This window comes from Mesocricetus auratus, unplaced genomic scaffold (assembly GCF_017639785.1).
Source record: "Mesocricetus auratus isolate SY011 unplaced genomic scaffold, BCM_Maur_2.0 Super-Scaffold_100006, whole genome shotgun sequence".
Lineage (NCBI taxonomy): Eukaryota > Metazoa > Chordata > Mammalia > Rodentia > Cricetidae > Mesocricetus > Mesocricetus auratus.
In genome coordinates, this window is record NW_024429190.1 from 71473918 (window position 1) to 71499633 (window position 25716).

The 25716-nt window shown below is 42.5% G+C and overlaps 2 protein-coding genes across 6 annotated transcripts in view; one reads left to right on the forward strand and one right to left on the reverse strand.

Annotated features, from left to right (window-relative positions):
• The window catches only part of Bmp2k (BMP2 inducible kinase), a 93349-nt gene extending 88108 nt beyond the window's left edge, over positions 1-5241 (forward strand). For both annotated transcript variants that reach the window (XM_040747453.1, XM_040747452.1), the window contains one exon: positions 37-5241. In XM_040747453.1, the coding sequence (XP_040603387.1) occupies positions 37-1415 (1379 nt within the window). In that variant the 3' untranslated portion in view covers positions 1416-5241. The remainder of the gene's footprint in view (positions 1-36) is intronic.
• Paqr3 (progestin and adipoQ receptor family member 3) lies at positions 271-25716 on the reverse strand. Of its 4 annotated transcripts, XR_005877836.1 has the most exons (8): positions 25354-25716; positions 22367-22529; positions 17400-17555; positions 15337-15534; positions 12876-12966; positions 8950-9098; positions 5965-6091; positions 271-1443 (listed from the first exon to the last, which is right to left on the reverse strand). XR_005877836.1 is itself a non-coding variant. In XM_040747455.1 (7 exons), the coding sequence occupies exons 1-6, from the start codon at positions 25536-25538 to the stop codon at positions 8956-8958; spliced, it is 936 nt and encodes a 311-aa protein (XP_040603389.1). In that variant the 5' UTR covers positions 25539-25716; the 3' UTR covers positions 271-1443; positions 8950-8955. The 4 variants fall into 4 exon arrangements, 3 of the variants coding, with proteins under 3 accessions (XP_040603389.1, XP_040603390.1, XP_040603388.1); XM_040747455.1 differs by lacking the exon at positions 5965-6091; XM_040747456.1 differs by lacking the exons at positions 271-1443; positions 5965-6091 and adding an exon at positions 6493-7302.

The following is a 25716-nucleotide window of genomic DNA, read 5'->3' on the forward strand; positions in this document are numbered from 1 at the left end:
TCTGAATACCGTAATGACTTTTCTTTGAACCTTCAGGTTCTCCTGAAAAGAAAACTGAACGTTCTCCAAATCAAAAAATTATCACTGCAAACCCTACCAAAAATGGGAGCGCAAGTCCCCTATGTAAAGATCAGCGGGCTGTGAAGAAAACCTCAGAGAACCCATCGGTCCGGGGTCAAGCGCAGAGGGGGCATGACGAATCTGAAAGCGATTTTGAATCGGACCCCCCTTCTCCTAAGAGCAGTGAAGAAGAACAAGATGAGGAGGACGTTCAGGGAGAACACGGGGACTTTAATGATGATGACACGGAGCCGGAGAACCTGGGTCACAGGCCTCTGCTCATGGACTCGGAAGATGAGGAAGAGGAGGACAAACACAGCTCTGACTCGGAGTATGAACAGGCTAAGGCCAAGTGCGAAACTGGTGGGGGGCGGAGCCCAGCCCCTGACCCAGCTCTCCTCTCCCCAGCCTGTTCACCAACTGATGCGCTGACTTCTGGCCAGGAGTTTGATGTGTTCGGTGCGGTTCCCTTCTTCGCGGTGCCCGCTCCACAGCAGCAGCAGCAGCAGCACAGGGGGAATGGGAAGAGCCTCTCCCAGGAGACGTTTACGGAGCAGGAGGACTTTGACGTCTTCACAAAGGCACCCTTCAACAAGAAGGTGAATGTACAGGACTGGCCCGCAGCGGGGTCTGGCACGCGCCCGCTGCCTGCACGGCCCAGAAGTGTAGACGTGTTTGGCTCCACTCCCTTTCAGCCATTTTCCACATCGGCGAGTCGAAGTGAGAGCCGGGAGGATGCTTTTGGACTCGTGCCCTTTGAGGAAATAACCGGGAGTCAGCCGCAGAAAGTCAAACAGCGCAGCTTGCAGAAACTGACTTGTCGCCAGAGGCGCACGAAGCAGGACGTGGCCAAAAGCAATGGGAAGCGCCACCACGGCACACCCACTAGCGCAAAGAAGCCCCTGAAGCCTCCCTACCGCACCCCCGAGAGGGCTCGCAGACACAAGAAGGTGGGCCGCAGAGACTCGCAAAGCAGCAGTGAGTTTTTAACCATTTCTGACTCGAAGGAGAACATCAGCGTCGCACTGACCGATAGCAAAGACAGGGCCAGTGTCCTGCAACCCGAAGAGAGTCTGCTGGACCCCTTTGGTGCCAAGCCTTTCCATCCTCCAGACTTGGCGTGGCACCAGTCCCATCAGGGCCTAAGCGACATCTGTGTTGATCACAATACCCTCTTGCCTGGGAGGCCAAGACAGAATTCAGTGCACGGGTCATTCCATAGTGCAGATGCGTTGAGAATGGATGACTTTGGGGCCGTGCCCTTTACAGAACTTGTTGCACCTCGTGAGTCCCAGCAGCCCCAACCAGTCGAATTAGACCCATTTGGTGCTGCTCCGTTTCCTTCTAAACAGTAGACACTCCAGGTGGACTTGGCAATAACTCCTGTGTCAAAAAAGTATGAATAATTTTATGAATCTGGAAGGAAATGTATTTGTATAGTTGTTTATATCCTTCACTCTTACAGGTTAATCAGGATAGGTGATTTTTAAACAAACCAAATGCAAGTATCTGTACAGGGTAGTGAGGACATGCCTTCTTCAAGCAGGAGACGGCCTAAGTGGGAAGCTCCAAGGGATTTTGCTACTGAAAGCTCAGAGGTACAACTTGAGGTGCTTCCTGGGAAGGCAGATGTGTGGCCACTGAGGGACAGGAAAACATATCACTTGGGATCATGTCATATGGGTGCACACCCCAGGTCCAGAGATTGGAGTCAGGCTGACTGAATGTTTGCACCCAGGAAACAGCCTGGAGTGTTCTGTTCAGTTCACACACTTGCCTGTAACATAGAGCCAGAAGTAACTGACTATCGTGCCTAAAACTCTGTTGCATTTTTAAAAACAAGTGCCATTAATAATGGACTCTATAATGAAAACTATATGAAACAATGTATATATTAACTAATTTAGCCCTTCCATGGTATATACATCAAAACATGTATATGATAATATATATGCAATTTTTAATCTGTCAAAAATAAATTTTTAAAATATGGAATGCTTAATAGAAGCCTAGAACAAAAATGTAAAGAGAAACATCTGGCATTTGAAAAATGTAAAATAATGATACATCAAAAAGAAAAGCAACATTTGGTACTTTAGAAATAATATGTTGTTTCTGAATGGATTTTTTGCCAAAATCTTTATCATCACGTCCCTAGTGAAGCATATTGATAAAAATGGGAGGCCTGGGGTTATACAGACTTTTAACTTCAGGAGAAACTAGCTGCAACTTTAAACTTTTAAGATGTTTACAATGTAAAATCATGTTGCATTTACTATTGTACTTTGTTACTTCACCACCCTTATCCAACACTCCCGAAGTCATGAGCAACCCCTTCCCTCAGGTTTGGGGGGGGGTTCCATTAGTGACACTGACCAGCCTTATGGGGACACATGCCTCCGGCTGCCAGTCCCTCCGCACTGACAGCCAGACTTGTTGGCTATGTAAGAATGAGATCAGAGGACTAGGACTTGAATTCTGCTAGCTGATCGCATCGTTAGTGAGAAGAACTAAGCTACCAAATTGCCTTTTAAAAAATACCATCAGTCATAATTAGAAACTTGAAGTTTTGTAGGAGTCATGTTTAATGGTAGCAAATTAAACATCAGTTAATGTGAACACACTGTGCTTATTGTGTCTCTGTCTTCAGTTATAATTGTCTTTAACTAGATTAGCATTAGAAGTTTCTAGATTAAAAGCTATTTACAAAAGGGGTGGGAACTTTAGCTTTACTTTAAGTTAACTCTCTTTGCCTCCAATTAGTGTATTTTATGAGTAATCTTATTAAAACCTCTTTATTTTAGTAGTGCCCTGATAGGATAAATTATTTGCCTACTTTCACAGTTTGGAACTTGGAAGAAGCAGAATATATAGCTAAGCCACAGTCATTTGGATTGCTTTTCTTCTGTGAGCTCAGTCAGGTGAAAAGTGGACGGGCAGCTGCCCAGCATACGTCATCACCTCGAACTGGGCTGCAGCGCCTACTGTCCTTGTGCCAAAGGCAGAGACTGTGTTTGCACCTTTTTCTAGTTCTCAGGTTAATATTACTAATACAAATGGTAGTAGGTCCTTTAAACTCCAACATAGATTCAGTGATGCTTTCCTTTAGAAGTGAAGAGTTAATTACACATGCTAAACTCATCAACTGCACACTAGTTTTCTGTCTACAGAGGAACTCATCGAGAAGGCAGTCAGTGAACTGGTGATCTCCTGAGATGTGAATATGAAATTGTAGTTTTACTTGCCTTTCAATGCACTGAGGAATTTGAAGTGATTCACTGACATAGCCTCTTTGGCTTATTATGCTGGATAAATTCTTTGGAAACAACTCTGCCACAGCTTAAAATGTTTACATTGTCTCCTATAGCCCAGCCAGATGACATTCCTCTTTGGAGACGAGCTCATTGGATGGGTGGAGTATTTATCTGGAGGTCCAGTAGGGCAGTTCCTTTGTGTTGATGCTAGAGGTGTTTTCTTAAGTCTCCACAGACTTCCACTTCACTCTTCAGTCTCTGGACACCTGAGCCGTAGGTACTTAATTCCCTTATGAGAATTAAACTGCCAAGCACAGGCTCTTGCACATAGCGCTCAGCGAAGGCTGGCTCTGTCCAGGGATGGCTCAGTTCTGGCTTAAGGAATGTCATTTGGGTGTGCCCTGTGCTTCTAAGTATGCAAAGTAGTCCTAAACCTGTTAAACTTGAACATCAAAGGGAAGTCACATTAGAGACCTCGCAAGGTTCCGAGGTCAAAACTGTCTCTTAGAAGCTTTACCAGCTGGTTAACCCTGAATCATCTTTGAAAGAGTGGACCATTTGCTTAGCTTCCATTACTTCAGTAAAACATTACTATTTCAAAGATCATCGTTTATGGCATTGAAGAATGTAGCTGCCGAGACTCAGAAGCTGCTTGGTGTATAGTTGTAAGCTGGGAGAAAATAACTGACGAGGATATTAAGAAGTGAGTGCCCCCCCAAACTGGGATGTGTACTTGGGCATGGTTAGGAAATCCCTTGGATCTCAGATCTCTGCACCTCGCAGCAGTTTAACCAGGACTGACTACTGTTGTCATCTTGCTGGTGAAACCTGCTCTCTTGTGCTGGTGTTGAGGGGCAGCCACTTGGCTGGGCCATCTGGTTTGAACGTGTATTACTATCACTGCTTAGGGGATTTGGGGTACATCTGTTTAGTATATGTAGAATGTGCAGTGAACTTAGTCAGTTTTTCCTGTTTTTTTTTTTTTTTTCTCTTTAGCAAAACTAGTCATCAGTTTAGGTCTAGTTAATTGAGTTGACAGTCTACTGTGAGGACATGATGTGTCTACTGTGACAATAGCAAATGACTATTGGAAAACTTTTATACTTGTGTGTTTTCTACTAAGATAAAAAGACACGCCATGCACATCACAGCTCTCTAGTAGGGAATTAATGCGGATTTAAAAATGGCAATCATGGTTTTATTGTTTTTGTTTTTTAAAGAGCATTCACTCCTAGAGAGGGTTTATAAAAACCACTAAAAGGAAGTAGATGAAAATACAGAGGGTTAGGTCTGTTTTAGGTTTTTTTTTTTTAATTTTAAAATTCACAGTGCTACTTTCATAAGAGAACTGGTTTTATTGCAATGTGCTTTTTGTGACTGAAAGTCACCCAATAGAAGGAGTAGTAGTCACTTGTTCTTTGTCTTGTGGTGCCGGGGATTGAACCCAGGACCTTGCACATGCTAGACAAGCACTGTAGCGCTGAGCTACACCTCTAGTCTGGAAGCTCCCTTTTCATTGCTGGCAAACAGCTTTAAGTGCACTTTCTTTGATTACACTTCCATTTTTGTTAAACTTGAATTTTCTGAAGCCTTTTTATGTACCACTAATAACTTTAATCTTTTAAAAAACCGGATTTATACCTTTAGTTACATTTCTAATTGTTATAAAACATATTTGCTAAAGTAACTTAAGTCCTCAAATGTGGCTGGGAAACTTATGAAATAGAATTCAGATGCTTCCCTTGTTCCTAGGTAAGCACTAATTTTATTACCTTATTGCCTTTACATTGCTTAGTCTTGAATTCTGTTCACTATTTTGTTTGAGATTTAAAGTTATTTTCTTACTGTATTTATCATACCTACTGTTTTAATAATCTGCCTTCTTTAAATGCAATAAAATCCCAAATGGATTGCTTATTCTTTATAATCAATGCCTTTGGAGTTTATTATTATTATTGTTTGTCTTATTAAAAGTTTCATTATAAAGTTCTATTTAGTTCTTTCATTCTCACGATAGCTTCTGTCTCACTTATGTACTCTGTTTTCAAATAGTTCGTGATTTAGGATGTGAGAAAATGCACCTGGCTTCATTTTTGTGCAACAAGAACATTTGATAGCATAATTGCCACACCTTCACTCATACAGTGATTGTAAGGTCAGAACACAAGGTCTTAGAGTGCCCTTTGAATTCAAACTTGTCTGGCATGGGTTTTCATTCGTAACTTCTTTTTTTCAGCTGTAAAAAGCAGTGAGCATTAACAATATCTCACTAAGTATTTAAGTTCTTGACTGTCAGAAAAGAGATGGCCTGTGTATTAGATTGACAACAGAGTTGCAGTGTTATCTTAGAATGCAGTACCTCACCGTCTAGAGTCTGTCTTGGTGCCTTGTGACAGTTTCTTAGTCTTTGAACAGGGTTCGTTTTATTTGGTATGAGTGGACTTTTGAAGTGTAGCCAGTGCAAGGCAGTCACTGTTGAGATTTGGTTATAGTTAATCTCTCCAAGGAGGAACATATGGTACTATTTGAGCTATTTATTTTGAATAGTTCCTATTCAGGAAAGACTGGCTCAAGCATTACATGTAGCACAGCTAATGTTCATCCTGACAGCATGATCTTTTGAAGCTGGGGCTGGCACAACTGAGATTACCTGCATGCTGGGCAGCAGTTTCATGCCACATTAGAAGAGCAGGACGAGGGTCTTGGTGGCTCTTCACATAAGCTGTGCAAGGTACAGAAGTTCACTCTCCTCAGAGGACCCTACTGTTATTTCTCTCCTTTCAGAAAAAAATTTTAAAGGGTAAGTTTCAGTTCCAGACCATTCATCCCACCACAGAAATACAGTCACGCCTCAGGGACTGGGTGCGTTAGTGCCCACACTTCTCTTCAGTGTGAATGTTACTGTGACAATGCCCTTTCCTCACGGCTGACTTAGAGGAAACGCTGCTTCTCAGGCGGATGTGGACCTTCTCCGCAACTGGCAGGAACCCACAAATGCAGGCCATGCCCCTTGGCATTTAATACAGAACAGGGTACATGTCTGGGGTGGGGGTGCCTAACTAGGGAGAGTCGGGCAGCTCTATACTCTTCAAGCACAATCTTTAATTGGATACTCTGTCCACTGGGGTAGTGAACTGGGAAGCTGTAACGTATTAGAAAGAATGACGAGCAGCACACATTTTGTAAACCCCGTTTATTTACATACGCACACTTTGCCATACAGCTACCAAACTACACTCAGTTTAAGACAAAAAGATGAGCAGTGCCTTGCTGTTTGAAAATGGCTTTATAGAGAAAGATGACTGTTTACTGAGTTAACTTCATCTCTATAAATTGTTAGAATTTAAAACAGCCAGAGACAGTTTTAAAATGTACTTTTATAGTTTGTATATAGGTAAAAGTGAGATTGGCTTTTTTTTCTTTTAAATACTGTAACTGGAAATACAATTTTCAACCTGATTTATTTTAATAAACTGATAAAACAAATGAATATACATTATTACAAAGCTCAGATTTAAGCAGTTGTCAATATTCTTTAATGTGAATAATTACAATTTTTATCAGTAGTGTTATGCACACAGTAGATGGTCAATAAATGCTGACGCACACAAGTTTTTATAGCTGACAGTGACCCACAGTCATTCATTCCTTTATAATAAATACAGCATAAAGATAAAAGATGAGGACAATAGTTTAATTATAATACTGGACGTTTTCAGAGAACACAGAATAACTGTCCCTACAATCAGAACTATTCAAAGTTTGCTCTTTTTTGTGTTATACATACACAGTTATTACAGAGTTCACGTGCAAAAACAAACTGGGCATTTTAAGGAAGTAAAATTTAAAGGGCTGGACATGGTAGCACATGCCTTTAATCCCAGCACTTGGAAGGGAGAGGCAAGTGGATCTCTCTCTATGAATACAAGGCCAGCCTGGTCTACATAGCAAGTTCCAGACCCACCAGGGCTACAGACTAGGACCCTGTCTGAAAAAAGAAAAAAAATTAAACTTAAAAGACTTGGATTTTTTTTGACAATAAAAAATGACTCCACACCTAAACTTACTGGATTTTCCTCATTTTTAACTTAAAAACTTAGCATATATATTTATTCTGGCCAAAATGGTAAAATGTGTATTCAAGAACAACATGTACCAATAAAGGGTATTTCTTGAAAACTATGTCCAGGTGATCTAAAGTTGAGCATATGAATTGAATTTGTGACATAACGTACAACCACTTTGAAAGTAGCATTCCATCACAGCAATGCTTATGAAATGGTGGCCTTCACTGAGCCCACTGGGAGAAAGTTCTTTCTGACATTCCATCATGGGAAACTTTGAATTCCAAAACCACAATACTAAAAAGAAACAGTCTGTAGAGGCATAGTGAAGCATATTAATTTTCCTAATACTGGATGGAGAAAGTGCATTTAGGAAATAAATATCAATGTCAAGAAAAACTTTGTGATGTATTAGTTGATTCCACTTTCCTGAAACTACACCAGTACTTAAAACAGCTTGAAACTTAGGTCGTACTTTATATTTCAGTGGACAACAGAAGTTTTTATGAATGATTAATTTATGTATTTAGAAAGATCAAGGAATAAAAGCTATATGATTATAAGATCTACTATTAAGAGGACTAATGCTTCAGCTCTGGATTGTACATGGTATTTATATACATGTTTAAGTTGTCAATGAGATGTTAGTACAAGTATAATCAGGCTTGGAGCATCGGTGAATGAATAATCTCACTATCAAATGGGACATCTGCATGACTTCTAAGGCTTATGGTTCACTTCAAGGTCAAGACGGGGCCACTCAGATCTCATGGTCTTCAAAGTAGCACCCATAAGTTTTGAACTCGTCATCATGAAACTTAGGGCTAGAGTCAGACTGAAAAGTTCTTTGGGAAAACTGGAATCAAAATTCACTGTCAAGAATCCAATTATAGAATTAAATAATATTTTGGATAAAATTAGGTAACTAATGATCTGGCTATCAGACTATGTTGCTCAGTTGTGTTCCTAGTTTCCAATCTAATGCTCTTTTTAAGAACAATGCGTGTTCATTTGCTTTTCTCAGTACCTTTCTCAAGGGAGGAATTAAAATTTTGTTAGCAAACTAAAGATAAATAATTTAATTACTTAATTAAAAAAATCAAATGTTCCTAAAGGGAGGGGAAACTAGTTAAGGGAATAACTTAGCTTGGAGTAGCTTGTTTGGAGTAGCACAGGTTGTAACAAACTTGGTCACTTAATCAAAACGTCTCCTATTAGGGTAAGCATACAGGATACCTCCATTTTTAACAGACAGGAGCTACTCCTAAGAAAAGGAAGTTGGTCACACATAAAAATGAACCCCGTTTTTATAGTAATTTCATATCCACTGCTACTACTCAGGATACTGATGTCTCACCACATCTTAATTTTCACCATTGGTACAGACAGCAAATCATGGTTGCAAGGGTCAAACACAGTTCTTACTATAGATCCACATACATTTTTCCATTTTTATAGAGCATTATGACTCATTAAACAAGCAAAAGGAAAAAAGGGGACCTTAGAAATAATGGAATCTAAAATTCCCCAATTTGTATTGCTTAATGACTGGGTTCACCAGGTGGCCATACCTGAATTTACAGGTGCGGAACATAGCCAGGGCAGGGCTTGCTGTGTCTGTACTGCATGACATACACTGTTGACTGGTGCCACCAGTATAACATCACTACTGCGAGGACATGCCAGATCTGGTGGCTTGATCCGAGGTAGTTTAGCTGTCCTGGAAGGGAGAGCAGAAGAAAAGGCTGACAGTATTAATTCAGTATTTCTGAGAAAAATACACTTCTACCTGTGTCTAGATTGACTACAGATTGATTCAAATTATTGTTTTAAGGAGGAACTCATATTTCAGGTTTTACTCCTTAAGTATGCAAGTGAATTTCAGAAATGCAATTTTCAGCTATTTCTAGGAGAGATCAGGTGTGTTTGGATAGTATGGCCTTAGATACCAACTATTTTTAAAATGTAACTTGTGGGGGCCAGTGAAATAGCTCAGTGGGTAAAGGCATCTGCCACCAAGCCCTCAGATCCATAGGACACAGAGACTTCCCACAGTGTGGAACTGACTCTTGAGAGCTGTCCTCTGACTGCTACATCAACATTGTGGCATGCACATCGACCCCAGAAGTGCACACATGTAAGTAAACATGCACAATAAACATGAAAAAGACTAATGTAACATTTAATTTCATGAATTTGATCTTTTGTTTTCCATGTCTCAATGTATTTGGTAGAATGGGCAGAAAATACTGTACGAAAGGCAAGAGATGATCAGGGCATGATTTAAATATGTGTTATACATACACAGTTACTACAGAGTTCACGTGCAAAAACAAACTGGGCATTTTAAGGAAGTAAAATTTAAAGGGCTGGACGTGGTAGCACATGCCTTTAATCCCAGCACTTGGAAGGGAGAGGCAAGTGGATCTCTCTCTATGAATACAAGGCCAGCCTGGTCTACATAGCAAGTTCCAGACCCACCAGGGCTACAGACTAGGACCCTGTCTGAAAAAAGAAAAAAAATTAAACTTAAAAGACTTGGATTTTAAGCCTTCTGTGTGTGGGGGGGGGGTGAGGGGGGAGGGGTAGGAGGGAGAATGTGAGCCTTCTGTGTGTGGGGGGTGACTAATTAGTCACTAATACAGAAAAGCTTCCTGATGTTTCCCAATCACAAAACCCAGCACCAGAACAAGTGTTCACTGTTCCTTAAAGTCCTGCTACAGTGGTGTCATGTAAACATCCTCTCAGCTCACTTTTTCTTAGCAATGTTAGTTCAGAACACAGGATTAAAAGTTTGAGTCAACAGGATTCCTTCCGGGTAGGCTCTTGGTCTTTCTCAACTCCAAATGAAGCCTACAGGTTCATTATCATTATTATTATCTTATAATAAATGGTCTACTGATGAACATTTCGCTCTATGGATCACTGTGATATACATTTGTTTTGTTTTTGTTTTTGAAGATACGTCTTCACTATGTAGCCTTAGCTGGCCTAAGACTGTATAGATCAAGGTAAGCTTCAATTCACAGATCTGCCTGCCTCTGCCTCCCTAGTGCTAGGGTTAAGGGTATGTACTACTTTAACCAGAGCTGTGTTTAGTTTTAAATTTCTTACCCACGATTCACAGTCTGCACTGTCCATGTTTGTCTCAGACATGGGAGAAGATACATACTTAACATCAAAGATTACCTTCCCTAAGACGTCAGCTTTCCCAGTGCCAATGCCCTGGAGTTCCTGCCCTCAAACACACAGCTACATGGGCAGATCTTGTGCTGAGCTCACCTTGGAGAAAAGGTAGGTAACACGATTTTTTGCAAGTGACAGAAGAGACTATTCTTAACTGCTGACTGAAAATTGTAAGGGAAAGCCACATGGCCGTTCTTCCATAGTGTGTAGTGTTTGTACTTGTGTGCAATAAAGAAATAGGATTGTATATGAATATAATTATTTTTAATATAGTTTGCAATGCTCAGGATTAAACTCTGAACCTTGTGCTCTCTAGACAAGTGCTCTACCACTGAGCTCTACACACCTCAATCTCTATATACTTCTATCTCTACATACTTCCAGCTCTAGAATCTTAGGCAAGTGCTCTACCACGGAGTTACATATACTTCTAGCTCTAGAATCTTAAAAAAAATTATTAATAGTGATACAGAAATATACCCAAATTGTGTTTTTTCAGTATGGGGCTATGTCCTGGTTATGTCCTCATGTCCTGATGTTACACACTCAGGTTCTCTCTGCATTCCATTTGTACTTTAAGCTCAATGATGAAGAACCAAGTCCACAGAGGGATGCTTGCAGACTCATCCTCTAGCCTGTCTCCCTCTCCAAAGCATGGGAGGAGGGTCCCATGCCACCTCTAATTCATCATGTCGGTGGTTCTTTCTCTTAGGGGAAAATGTGAACAGAGCCCCAATCCCTGCAACGAATGTCAGTTCTCCCCACATGCTAGGAAGTCAGGATTCAGCAAACCCAGGCAATAGACATGCTCTGGCCTGGGAAAACTACCTGTATGGTCATGTATCTCCCCTGACCCAGTACCATGGAAGTGATTTTTAACCACGGAAGGAGGGACAGATTTGCAGCCTAGATTGAAACTGCTCCTTGATTCAGTCTTCCAAACTTAAGTCACTGTTGTAAGTTCTCTAACGTTACTCTAAAGCTTGACTGGACTTCATCATGCTGTCTTTTAACCGTCACCCCTTACTTCCATGACCAAGACTGGGCCACCACTCTGAGTGCTTACTGCCCACCTGGAACTGTGCTCATCCTCACGGGAGCCACAGGAGAAGAGAGTATTGCAGCTATTCTGATGTGGCTCAAGCATGGGCCACCAGTAAATGGCTACTGTGGCTTCTAACTCAGGCAGTCTAACTGCAGAGTGCAATGGAGGAGAACATGCATTAGAGAAGATTGCTCACCAGACCCTGTGTCTTCTAGGTGTTTTTCATCAGAGCTCCCCAATGCTGGCCTGAAGAAGGGACATCTTCCTCCTGCTGTGAGTGGCTCCTGAGTACCTTGGGGGCGGTGAAGAGTGTTCACTCTAGCAGTGGTGTGAGGAAGCTACAAGCCAGATTGGTTGCCCTGAGCTACTGTGCAGACTGTGTGAGGCACACAGGCTCCTTGTATCCCTAAGGACACATTCTGAGAGCCCTCAGGGGATGCCTAACACTGCAGAGAGTACTCAATCCTATAAATATTACCCTCCCTATATGACTACAGACAGTTATGTTTAATTCCCAAATCACACATAGGAAGAGATTAAAATATAACAATTATAACTACACAATAATAAAAGTTTTGATGGTGGTGTTTTCACTCTGGAGTGGTCTCCTTCAGGCAACTGAAATAACAGATAAAGCTCCAACGCACAGAAAAGCTACTCTAAACCCGTCTTCTTACTGTCCTTGTATCCTCGCTGCTTGCACCTCTTGCCACTTGCATCACTGCATATGAAAAGTATACTCTAAGAACAAGTTGGTAACTAAGAGCACGGTAGCTAATGGTGAAGCCCCATGTTTAACAGGGGCCAGGAGTCTCATGATCCTCGGAGTCTGATGAGCACTGTCACAAGCTCATAACTGTACAACAGTGTCAACCTCAACCCCTGGACTCAAATCATACTGCAAGGGTGGCAGGAAGTGTCTATGAAAGCCCCTTGAAATTTAAAGTTATGCTTTCTTTCTGTTTTGTTTTGTTTGTTGTTTTGTAAAACAGGATTTCTCCGTGTAGCCCTGGCTGTCCTGGAAATCACTATGTATACCAGGCTGGCCTCGAACTCACATAGAACTGCCTGCCTCTGCCTCATGGGTGCTGGGACTAAAGGTACATGCCACCTAGCCTGGTGAAAAAGCTATAGATATTGCTTAGCAATGGAAGAGTCATTCCATAATCAATACTGAGAAACAATCTAAATTTTGATTCTCAGAAGCATTTACTTCAAATGTGTTTTCAGAAGGAAGCTACAAAACAATGCTGAGCAGGGACCTACCTGGAAAGTACCGTTCTGGAACTTTGGAAATGTAGAACAGGAAAGCAAGAAGAGCGATCACATACATCACAATTACTCGGGGTGCAAAGTCCTGGAAAACAAAGAGTGTTTGCTAACATTTTCCCAGTGCTACTGAGATCTCCTGGAGCTGACGTGGGATTTTAAAGACTGCTAAGTCCCAACTATCCTGATGATGGTCTCCATAATAATGATCTCTTGTTCTTATTCCACAGGAGGAGGCCCACAGCAATGGAGTGTAGTGATGGCCTAAGGGTTTGACTGCATATGGAGCTTGAGCTTTGACACTGGTGACAGTCCTGAGACTGCCCGGCTCCTCTACAAAGTGGTTACAGAGTGCCATGTGTATGAGAGCAGAGTCAGCAGAGATTAAAGGCAGATATGAATAGTCCTGCCCAAGACAGAGCAGCTTCCCACATCCCACATAAATGCCCTGAGTACTGCTATAGGAAGCACTCCATCTCACTGCTGGTATGTGGGCCTAAAGGTCTTTCCATCTAGTAATAACCAGTGAGCTAAAACACATATACTGTCCCTCACCCGGGTTACAAGCCTATGAAATTTACCAACAGTTCATGTAAGAACTAAAGACAACTTCTCTTCCTTTTCAAGTATGCAGAATGATCTGGACCTTTTCCAACCCTATATTCTTCAGATTTATCAGTCTGTGATTTCTAACCATTCTAGAACAACCTTCTACCATCTGTCAGGCTTAACCTTTCTGGAAATCTCATCTTTAATGGGGCATCTCTTCCCAACTTGACAAGGGGAGCTTTTCGGTGGGTTTCTTCAAAGGCCCCCCGCCTCCTCACTAGAATGACGGGTAATCTTACTAGTACTCTGTTTCTAAGAACCACTGTCTTTATACACCTATTTTCTATCTTAAGTCTTAGGCATACAGGAATATTCAAATTTTTCTAATTTCTATCAACTCTAAAGTTCTTGTTCTTTTTATATTATAAGCTGACTGTAATTCACTACCTCTATGTTTAGTCACTTCTGTATCAGCTACCAGTTATTCTTTTCTAGTTAGAATCAAATTATATTCATGGGGACCCAAAATTACCAGAAAAATGGTGTCTTCATACATAGCAGGACAGCTATGTCCCTTCTCACTCATAACAACTGTTACATTCTTGGTCTTAGGAAGGTACGGTACCCCTCTCCCTTGATTTATCAGGCCACTCACTTCACTCTGCCACAAAACCACCTTTCTCTTCAGGTGATTTCCCCTGTACCACACTGAAAGCAAGCCTACTGACAGGCCTCCTTCTTGTAGTCAACTAATTCTGGAAGTGACAACAAACTCCAGTAAAGTCCAAACAAAGGGCACTGCGACAACTGAGACTTACACCAGCTTTCTTGGCTTATTTACTTACATTAAATATATTTTTATTTTTTAATTTTTTATTTAAATCAGAAACAACCTTGTTCCAAATGTCAATCCCAGCTTTCTCTCCCTCCCCTCCTCACCTGCCCCCACCTACCCCCACATTCCATCTCCTCTGCTCTTCCATAGGGGATTTTCAAAGTCTGTCATATCAACTGGAGCAGGGCCTAGGCCCTTCCCTGTGTGTCTAGGCTGAGAGAGTATCCCTCTATTTGGAATGGGCTCCCAAAGTCAATTTGTACACAGGGACAAACACTGATTCACTACCAGAGGCCCCATAGATTGCCCAGGCCTCCTAACTGACACCCATGTTCAGGGGGCCTGCATCAATCTCATACTGGCTTTGCAGCTATCAACTGGGATTCATGAGCTCCCCCTTGTTCAAGGCCTCTCTCTCTAGCACACACTTGGAGCCCTTTTATAAGAATTTCTGAGAACACAGAAATTTGTTTCTATGGTCCTCAGAAAGATGGGGCCCTACTGGAGTTCTTCCTCTGGAATATCACCTGTTTCCACAGGATATGAACCAGCAAAATCAACAGCTCTTCCTTTACTTCTCAGTGCATTCTTGGTGGGCTGAATATATTCCTCCAGTCCCAGCTACCAATTTGATGCTACTGTCAATATTTATCACCTGTGTCCAACTCTATCCTCAATTCAAACATAATGTCTATTTTTCTTTCTATCCTTTACATATCTCCGACTCAATATGTCCAACCATAAATTCTTCAATTCTTCATCTCTTACCCTCAAAAGAAACCAAGTGCTCCCACCTCTATAATCCGTTGTCTATGGTAGTAACACTAGCACAGCAGACAGAACTGCAAACTCAGAAGTTGTCCCCAGAATGAACATGAATAGACTCTAACTTACAGTTTTGAGAGGTATGCTTATTTATATAGCTACAAAAACTGTTTCAATATGCAACTAAAAACATGCTCCCAAAGGATTCAGAGCTACCACATAGCCTCACTTTCACCGAAAAATAAAAATGAAGGACAAAAACAAACAAACAAAACCACAAACAAACAAACCTGACCATACTCAGCCTACCTGTACAATAGGAGCACTGATTCCTCCATTGAGCCAAACCCAGTGAAGAGTAGGGATCACTCCATAACCCGAAACAGAACAAAAGATGATAGGGCGGAGTCTCTGCCACTGCTGGGTGAGGTAATTGGGATGAATCTGTGCGAAGAACACTGCTAGGATCATTGCGAGCACGGTGATCAAGTACACTTGACGCCAGTACTAGAATGAAAGGAAGGTGGTCATGTGGGCTTCTACACTAAGCATCACAGGCTCTGTTCATGTGGCTCTAATGTCCAAACAAGAGCCCCCTCCCTTCTGAAGAGCGTTCCACACAAATGTTGAGGTTCTGCCAAGGATGACAAACAGACCTGCAAGTGAGCTGGTAGAAGACCGCACTCACTTCTCCGTGAGCATTTTCTGAGTGCCTGTTCAGCTAGACACGAGGAAAATGATGCAGGCACAAGGCTGCCTATGGCGTGGCCTCTCCGTGGCTGAGCTCAGACTGGGAGGGCAGCCTCGTGAACACGATGATAGTGTGATGATAATGCCGAGACTAAGTCACAAAGAGAACGTTGTGGAACCACTGAAGCAAGAAGAGTCAGTGTTACCCCAGGTTGCTAAAGATGCTTGGCGGAAGAGACAGCATCTAAGCCGGGCTTGAGGAATGCAAGCACAGTGTGGGGAAGGGGCAGAAAGGGGCAGGGAGGTTTGGAGAAAGGTGCCCAACGTGAGGCTAAGACTGAACTCCACCATGTTGACACACTGGGAGCTGCTGAAGAACAGGGTGAACGCTGGGTGTGCTGTCAGGGGCCTGTAACCCCAGAGGGTGGCAATTGAGACAAAAATGCAGATACCGGGATAGAAAAGAAGTGAGAGGAAGCAGGTCAGACAGACATCAGCACAGTTCATTCAAACAGAGGGCAGGGCCGGGATGAAAAATGAAAAGAGAGAGTGTGTGTGTGTGTGTGTGTGTGTGTGTGTGTGTGTGTGTGTGTGTGTGTGTGTGTACAGGCTAACAGCAGTTTAAGTATGACTGACAATGTGACAACCTCCTCGACTACATGACAACCCACCTGACAGCATACAGAATTCCTGCAGAATTTCACACAGAATAGTGCTATGCACTTCTGAGTAAACAGTTTTCTAGCAAAATCCAATCAATTTACACTTTAATCACATATATACTTAGGTAGATACTATGTCATAATGTAACAGATAGTTTACAATGGTCCTAACATACTCAAGCCTAATTTATGACTTTTTCCTTTGGTACTTTGAATATATCTATTTTTAATTTTATGTGTATTTTGTTTTGCCAGCATGTATGTCTGTGCACCATGTGTATGTCTGATGCCACAGATGTCAGAAGAGGATGTAGGATCCCCTACAACTAGAGTCAGAGTGACATGAGTTGACATGTGGCTCTAGGGATGATTGTCTGGAAGACTTTAAACCAGTTTTATAAGCCAGATGCCCTAATAATTCTCTCTCACCGTGTAGAGCCCAGGGCCCTGCTTAGCAACCTTAGCAGAGACTCCTGAAGTGCAGTGTTCCTAGAGTGCAGGGTGAGGCCTGCATCTGAGTGGACCCACTACACAGCTAGGGGAGGCTTGCCAACTGGGAAAAGAACTCCACTCTGAGAAGGTATGCTGCTCTTGGGAAAGAAGCATAGCTTGGGTTCTAAGGAAGAGGTAAGATGAGAAAAGGAAATTAAAAGTCAAAGAGTGGAACAGGAGAGCGAGGTGATGGAACTTCTTTTTTACTGTTTTGAGACATGGTTGTGCTCTGTAGCTTGGCCTGGCCTGGAAGTAGAGATCCTGCACCTCCCTGGCTGAGTTACATGACTATATACATATGCCGCTACATTCTCTGTGTGCTGTGTTTCCATGCTTATTGTCATCCTTTCCACTAGAAAATTAACAAAGTCACGATGGAACCGATCACATGAGTCTTTTGAGATTGAGGTTTGTGCCCAAACAAGACTCTTCTATTTGTAAGGCAAGTGTGCATTCATAGACTTAAACCACTGCAAGAAAACCCAAATCCTACATGAAAGGCTGAGTGTGAAAGTTCTAAACACTTACATTATTACAATAAAATGCATAAAATACTCCCGAGACATAGCAGCCCAGGATTCCAATAGAAATCCCTGCATAGTCCAACGCCATCCATCTTCGACAGGTTTTCTCTGACCGATGACAGGAGAAAAGATGATAGCCCACTGAACAAAGCATGCAGACCTGCAGAAGGAGAAGCATACCTTAAGAACAAAGTGAGACAAAAAGGAACCAGAGGATTCCTAAATGTTCTTCCGAGATCTGGCTGAGATGCCAGGCTTCCAGGTCAGGGGCACTTTAGTTTGAATTCTAGCTGTGCACCTCATCATAGGGCAAACTGCTACTAAGCCTCATGAGTTCATCAGGAAAATGTGGACCACAATCATTATAAACATAAAAATTATAATTATTCTAAAATATAAATTAAATAAACAGCAAAAACTTGGGAGAAATTTTACAGTGAAAATGGTTTTTAATACAAATACTTTCATAATACCTCCTAAGGTTACTCTGATTCATGAATGAGTTTATTATTATACATCCCTTAAAAAAGAGCAAAAGATTTAGAATTGTATGCTGCAAAAAATATAAGCCCCTCTTATTCAGTCTATTCCTTAGAAGTAGTCACTGACAACATGTTTTATTACCTGTAACATATGTGCTCTAAGGACCTGTGATGCACATGTCTACACATGATAAATACTTTGATCAAGTGAACTTATAATTCTAGTCTATAATGTGCTTTCTTGTTGTTGTTGTTGTTGTTGTGAGACAAAGTTTCACTATGCAGCCCTGATTGGTCTGAAACTCACTAAGTAAACCAGGATGGCCTGGAACTCAGAGATCCCCTGCCTCTGTACCCCTGGTGCTGGGTTTAAAGGTATGTGCCACTCCACCTGGATAGAATTTGCTTTTTTAACTTAGAGACTACAGTTTACTACTAAGTAAATATGGCTTTATTATATCCATGATAAATAAAATGGGTATGCTTTCCAAATGGACAGCAAAGATGATGATGTAGACAGCAGCTCTGAGGACGCACAAGGCAGAGGCTCTCTGACCATCAAGTATCCATTGTGTGCTATGCAGTGGAGGAGGACATGAAGGTGAAACTTCTACTCTCCAGTAGAGTTCTGGAGAATGCTGCTATAATAGGTTCTACAGGAGAAGTCAGTGTAGACCATAAAAACCAAGGAAAACAGGTACTGGCTGTGTGCGTGCGTGGTGTGCCTGCAGGTGGACCTGGCAGAGGGACACAGCATCACATCACGGAAGGGGCTGACCTTGAGCTGCGTCTCCACATCCAGCTAGCGTTCATCAGGGCCATTAAGGAAGTCTGTACGTTTTACAGGGAAAGGGGTCCATAAAGACAAGTCACATAATGAAAAATAGGAATCCACTAAAGAATGGAATGTGCCTTTCTTCGTGCCATAATTAAAGTGACTACACAACAAGGTGTTTTAACTTTGGCACGAAGAACACCTTTACAGAGGCGTAGACTAGACCAGCTGAGAGGTTATGAACATGGCCCTGGGGAACAACAACAAGTTTGTCAGGTCAATGACAATGGGAGTGGACAAAATGGAACTGTTATGAAGTAGGGCCAACTGACAGATGTGTTCTGAGCAGCTGGCTGCCAAGACAGTAAAATGCACATCCAGTTATTTGTTCGTTAAGCAAGCCTAACCAGCTTGCAGAGACTCAGTGTCCATGTTCAGCAATGACTCACTTAACCAGAGATTTAGTTCATCTGCTGTCACAATTACATGGACCAGCTCGGCTGCATTCTCTGGCTATCCCTGTGCTTACATGCCACACATGTAAGAGCGTCCAGAGAAAAGGATCTCACTGTCACAGACAATGATGTAAAGCAGCCAGCAGAGGCGGTCTCAGCTTGGAAGCACCCGATGGACAGGCAGAGAGGAAGACGTGAGGGAGTTGTGTGTGCACAACGTCTACTCCAACGGCAATGTCAAATGTGGCTACCTGTGGAAGTGGGGTTCCAAGTGACTTACTGTCCTTCTTAAGCTTTTATCGGCTTGAATGTCCATATGAGTAGACAGTATAACTATGACAATCAGTAATAAACTTTATCTCGTTGTGAAAAAGAGAGTCTGTGGGAGAAAAACTATGGTATCAAAAGGGAAAGAAAATGATGTCAACAAAGCACTCCAAATTTTAAAAGCGGAACCTATATTTTGTATGCTGTTTGAAGAGTTGTGTGCTCTTGTTAAGGGCTCCTTGCAAGATTAACATTTTTGGCAAATTTGGTATGTTTCAGGTCTAGTGGAAAGCATCCCATGGCATGTTTCACTATCCAAGTGGGAAGATGACTACGGTGAACATCCGACATATATCAGCGCATTGTCAGGATAACAAAGTATGCCATGGTCTGGCCCCTACCTATGTCTGCCTTTCCTTCCTCCTCTGCTACCCAGGGTTCAGATGGAAAGATGAATACTGCTAAAACCAGAAAGCACGAGGTGTCTGTTGCTTCTGGGCCTCTACATAGCAGTTTACCCATTCAAATGCCTGGATTGACTTTTCCACCCTCCCACACACATGACTTAATGTCACTGACCTGCTTAGTCTATTCAGCCTTACATACTACCGCTGTAGTATTACTCCCAGTATTACGGGGCCAAGGAGTATAAAGGGATATTGAGTAAGTATCTGTTACACTAAAATTGAAATTACTAAAAAGAAAATTAGAGATGCTTCTAATACGTTTCCCTTTAGGACCAAAGTTTTGAGGAAAAAAAAAACCAGGGTTCTAAAACACAAGATGCAGTGAAAACATCTACACGGTTAGTTTCTAGGATCTCCTTTCTGGCTAGGCAGAACAGGTTCCAGTGCAGGCTCCTGGTCTGACTGCCAGGAGGAAATGTGGTGCAAGCCTTTTCTTTCTGTTTTCATGCTGTTCAAATATTCTGTATTTTTTAATTGTCAAAATGTCAGTGTACTGGCCTACATTTATTTCCTGTTTTAAAATGAACTGTTTGAACACTTTAATTTCCAGTGGTGCCCTGTCTGTATGATATGCTGTTGTAATCAATAGTGCTCAAAAGTGTTGGGAGTAACTGAGCACTATCTGATTGGACTTAAGGCCCACGCCATAACATGGAACCCATGCCTGACACTGCCTGGGTGGCCATAGAACGAGGGGGAAAGTCGAATACTACTGTTCTGCTTAAAGGACACAGCAATATAACTACTGCTAACAACATTCTGCTGTAGTCATAGATCAGTGACTTGCTCAGCCACCATCAGAGAAGCTTCCTCCTAAAGTCAATGGGAACAAATACAGAGACCCACAGGCAGACAACATGCACAGAGTGAGAGACCTTGGAATACCCAGTTCTAAATGGGCTGTCTCCATCAAATCCCTCTCCTCAGGGTTCAGGGAACCCTGCAGAAATAAGAGCCAGAGGGGATGGGAATCACCAGGGAAACAGCGTCTTTTAGACACGATAGGACTGATGCACGTATGCACTCACTGAGACTCTGGCAGCAAGCTCAGGGCCTGCACAGGCCTCAGCCAGACGGAGTCTCAGCACTGAGAAGTAGCTATGATCTCATCCATAACCTAGAAGCTATCTCCATTTACAACGCTCACAAAGGAAAAATTTTCTCCAAAGGAGTTGCAATAGGTATAAAAAAAAAAAAAACACACTTAAAGGCAGCCCCCATGCCCAGTAGCAGATGCCAACGCAAAATGAACTCAATGGTTGTTTTTGGAGAATTTTTGTCTTTAATGTTTTGTTTGGGCATTTTCTTTTAACCTCACTGGTCTTTTGCTTATATGTTATGGTTTCCGATTTTATGTTTTTATGGGTTTTCCATGTGAGTGAGCATGTGTATGAGCTTCTCTTGCTTTTCCCTTCCCTGTTTGCTTTGTTTTTTTTTTTTTTTTTGTTTGTTTATTTGACTGTTTTTAAAGAGAGACAAAGAAGGCATGAAGTTGAATGGGTGGGGAGTTGGAAGGATCTAGGTAATGAAGGGGGGCACATATGAACAACCCCCTATTTTTTGAGGCATAGTTTCTCTGTGTAGACCGGGCTGGACTGAAATTCAGAGATCCACCTGCCTCTGTTGCCTGAGTGCTGGGGTTAAAGGTGTGCACCACCACCACCCAGCTACAAAAGTCTATTTTCAATAAAAAATAATTAAATTATCTGCTTGAGAATCTTAAATTTTAACTTTAAAGGTATTTCTACAGATCCTATGAAAATACACAAGTGTAATGGAACTAATAAATACAAAAGTTAAAGATGAATGCGAACAAAATAAAATAGAAACCAAGCAGATGGCAAGGGATCTAAGGAAACTGCAGTGAAGCATTAGAACAAAAGCTCCATGCAGTGGGATAAGATAGCATGAGAAATCCAGTGTGGAAATAGCAAATACAAGGCACACATCATTATAATAGGACAAAGAAGTAGTCTTTTCAAACAGGTTTTTAGTAGATACTTTAGCCAATAGCACAGTACAGGCAAACTCATATCCTAGTGTTAATCTTACAGCCAAGATGTGTACAAAGATAAAAAAGCAAGGCTTGGTGACACACGCCTGCAATCCTGGCATTTCATGAGGAGGGAGGCTGAGTCAGTCTGGACTACACAGTGGGGTGAGAGGGAGAGAGAGAGAGAGAGAGAGAGAGAGAGAGAGAGAGAGAGAGAGAGAGAGAGAGAGAGAGAGAGAGAGACAGAGACAGAGACAGAGACAGAGACAGACAGAGACAGAGACAGAGAGAGACAGAGAGAGAGAGAACACAAATACAGTTTCCACCATCTGTAGTGGATTTCAAATATGGTATAATAATAAGTTCTAGATATATGAGAGCAAACAGCTTTTGTGGTGCTTATGCTCTGAAAGCAAGTAAATTGTCCCATGTACCCTCGGGGTCCTTCAAAGTGGTGGGTCTGAAGTAAAGTCACCCGCCCAAGCATGCTTGACAAAAGTTTACCTTGAATGGTGTTTGTGACATGACTTACCTGGAAACAGAAAAGACAAATGGAGCAAATTACAAAATCTTCTCTGGATGCACTTGCTGAAGGCAGCACGGATGTCATGTCATATATTCCCAGGGTGAAGAAGAGAAAGAAACCCAGCAAATGACTCCAGATGTTTACCGTCTCATTGGATAAAATAAACAAACTACAAAGTAAACAAACATCAGTTCAGATTCACATTGCTCACAGTGTCAGCATTCTAAGGTTAGGGACCTGGAGGGACTTACTCAGCCCTCTCCATGCCTTTCTAAGATTATATGTATCACTTAATATTTCTGTAATGTTCTCCCATTTGCACTAATTCTGGGCCCTACAGCTTTTGGTGTTCAACTATTAGTGCTCTCACTATTTCTTTCCTCCTATTGCATCACTTTTCTAAGCTGAGCCCTTGCTCAGGTTACCTACTTTCTACAGAAATGAAGTATGCACACAAACACTGGACATTAGCTAGAAAATTGTCAGGAGCAGTTAGTTATCCGAGATACTACTCAGCATAACTTGAGACATAAAAGTAAAATACCTTTAAGCACTTGTTAAAAGCACGCACACAGTTCAGTGCATCCAGGAAAAACAAAATACACACAGATTAACTCCTGAAGACAGGCAGGCAAGCCAGAGCTATTTTGTTTTGCAAGTTCTGAAACCTGTTTCCAAGTGGCATGAGTTCATTCATTGTAGGAACAATATAGGAGGTGACTGTGTGTGGGTACTATTTGTCCTCGTAAGATGTCTTGGAAGCACAGGCTGGTAGAATTTATTACCCTGACCAGGCATCATCAGTTTCTCCATCTATGAAGAAAAGGGGTTGTGTTAGAGGTTGCTGCTTGCTTCCAGTTGTATCTCCGTTTTGGGAAACAGTTTTTCTTTTTTTTATAAGGTGACACCATGATTGGAGATTTAAATACTCTTGCATAATCTCCAGCAAAATCGATTCTTTTGTTAGACAAAGGCTTTGGCTGCGAATGAATTAGATTTTGGGGGAATAAGATTAAATTATTCTTATTTCACATCTGTGGGTGTTTCGCCTGTATGTATTGTATGTCTGTGTACCACACATGTGCTCAGTACCTGCGGAAGTTACAAAGCATTAGATCCCTGGTTAGAGATGGTTGTATACTGCCATGTGGGTGCTGGAAATCAAAGGCAAGTCCTCTTGGAGGGTGGCCAAAGCTCTTAAGTACTAAGCCATCTCCTCAGGCCCTGAATCAGAAATTCTTAATAGCACAAACATACAACTAGCCATTTGCAGTAGTCCCCATGACTCTCACACCCTTATTTTTATGAGTCTCAAGTGATCAGGAATAAAGTATACCTTGTATCTGGAAACACAGACTTTATCTTGCTTATCATCAAACAGGAAGACTATCTGTAATTGGGGGAGGAACTAAAAGAATGTTCTAGAAGCATCTAATTACAGGACTGTTTTGGCACTCAACACTACGTTCTGCCTATTGCCTCAGAAGTTTTCATTTTATGAAACCCAGTATAACCTGATTAACTAAACACACTCTAACCACATCCCTTCCCAGGAACAGTTTGCAGACAGAATGGATGGGCACACAGAACCTCTCTTCATATGTACAATCTGTCCTGGAGATTCTTGAAGGTTGAAAGACCCAACCTGGATAAGATCAATACTGTAGGAAGAATATCCCCAATAAGGGATAAACTATTATTGTCAGAAAAGCTAGGCATCCATAAATTCTGTTTATCTTCAAAATCAACAGGTTAATGCTTGCTCAAATTTCCCAAGCTGCTAAGAGTTGGGCTTGTTAACTTGTGTCTGACTCAACAACTCAAGATCTAACATTTTATGGCCTTGAGAGTTGGACTCAAGACATCAGAATACAGAGGACCACTCCTAGGTGTGCACAAAATATTTACAGCAGTTCACTGCAGGCCTGCCCTTCTCCTTCTCCAGAGCAGGGCCTAGCTCTGATTTCTTATGCAATTCTCTACAAGAGGCACTAGGGAATGAGGCAGTAATTAACAGTCACACTGTGACATCCAGTTGGTCATCCATTCAAGTAACAACTACACTTTCAAGGTAGCACAAAAGGAAACAATGCGGAACAGCCATGTGGGGAAGACCAAGAGCCAGACTGCCTGAGCTATTCCACAACCCACACTTTGGAAGTAGAGTTTGCCACTCCTGTGGACTTCTCCTAGCGTGACGACTTTAGTACATTCGTGATTTCTAACAACTAAAAGACACATCTTGTATTTGATTTTTGTTGTTGTTGGTTTTAAAGAGGCCTTTGGGACTCCAGTTTTAGTGACCTAAAACAACAAATCCAGAGGCTTCCAAGGTGTTCTCTTGGATACTGGCTGCCCCCTTTTAGCTTTCTTTGCTACAGGGCTTTTCCTACACAGCATTTTCCACAATGACTATTATGTAATAGTGTAATTATCTCTTTAGTGTCTGCCACTCATGCTCGACCGTAGTAGCTTCATGGGAACCAGGGCCATGCCTGCCTTCTACAGGATCTGGTATAGTGCCTAACACCCAGCAGAGGCTCCATAAACATCTGCTTGGTGACTGAAGGAATCAAGGCTTCCCACATTCGTATACACAGCACCCCGGACTTGTCTGCTATTATACAGGCATTCAGCTGGCCAACACGACTGAATTCCCACAGTGCTGGTTTAGAAACAAAGCTCAGGTATACACAAAGCAGATAAGGTTCGCCCATTGTCAGTGGGTGTAGACTCCTACCCATATCGCCAGTGAGTACCAACTGGAATAAAGAATGCAAAAGCGCTTTGTAAACAAAAAGGCTACTGGAGAAGACAACGGTGACCACTGTTAGTATCGTTATCTCGTGATCAAGGACCCCCGGAGGAGAGCTAAGGCAGCAGAAAGATTAAAGGGCCCGGAGGTGAGGAAATGAAGCGCACGGAGAAAAGCGGGGAGACCAGACAAAAAAGCGTGAGAGGAGAGGACGCGCCGCACGGTGCAGTCACTGTACCTTTTGATACACAGCCTGGAAGGCAGGTAGGCCCGGTAGCCGTCGGTGATGTAGGGGTTATCTTTGAGGGACACGGGGATCTGTTCGTAGGTGTAGAGGCGGATGCCCCGGGGCACCAGGACCGGCCAGTACTGGTAGCTGCCCAGCTCGATGTAGTGTGCGCTCTTCAGCAGCTTCTGATGCATGATTCCCCAGCGCCGGCTCGGCCCCGCCTCCCCGGGGAGGGGGCTTCGCCGCTGGCGCCCCCGCCCCGGAGCCGCCGACGCTGGGCCAGATGCTCCGGCCTGCGGCTGCCCAGACACAACCGGGCTACACAGCACCGCCGCCTCGGCTCTGGCCCACCGCCGGCGTCGCAGCCTGCTC

Bases quoted from the DNA above. Each gene is read 5' to 3' on its own strand.
- Paqr3 (XM_040747455.1), bottom strand. From the start codon at position 25,538: ATGCATCAGAAGCTGCTGAAGAGCGCACACTACATCGAGCTGGGCAGC. The intron at 22,530-25,353 runs GTACAGTGACTG...TTTACTTTGTAG, and splicing joins TCCAGGCTGTGTATCAAAAG to TTTGTTTATTTTATCCAATG. The intron at 9,099-12,875 runs GTAGGTCCCTGC...TCTCCCTTCCAG, and splicing joins TCCAGAACGGTACTTTCCAG to GACAGCTAAACTACCTCGGA.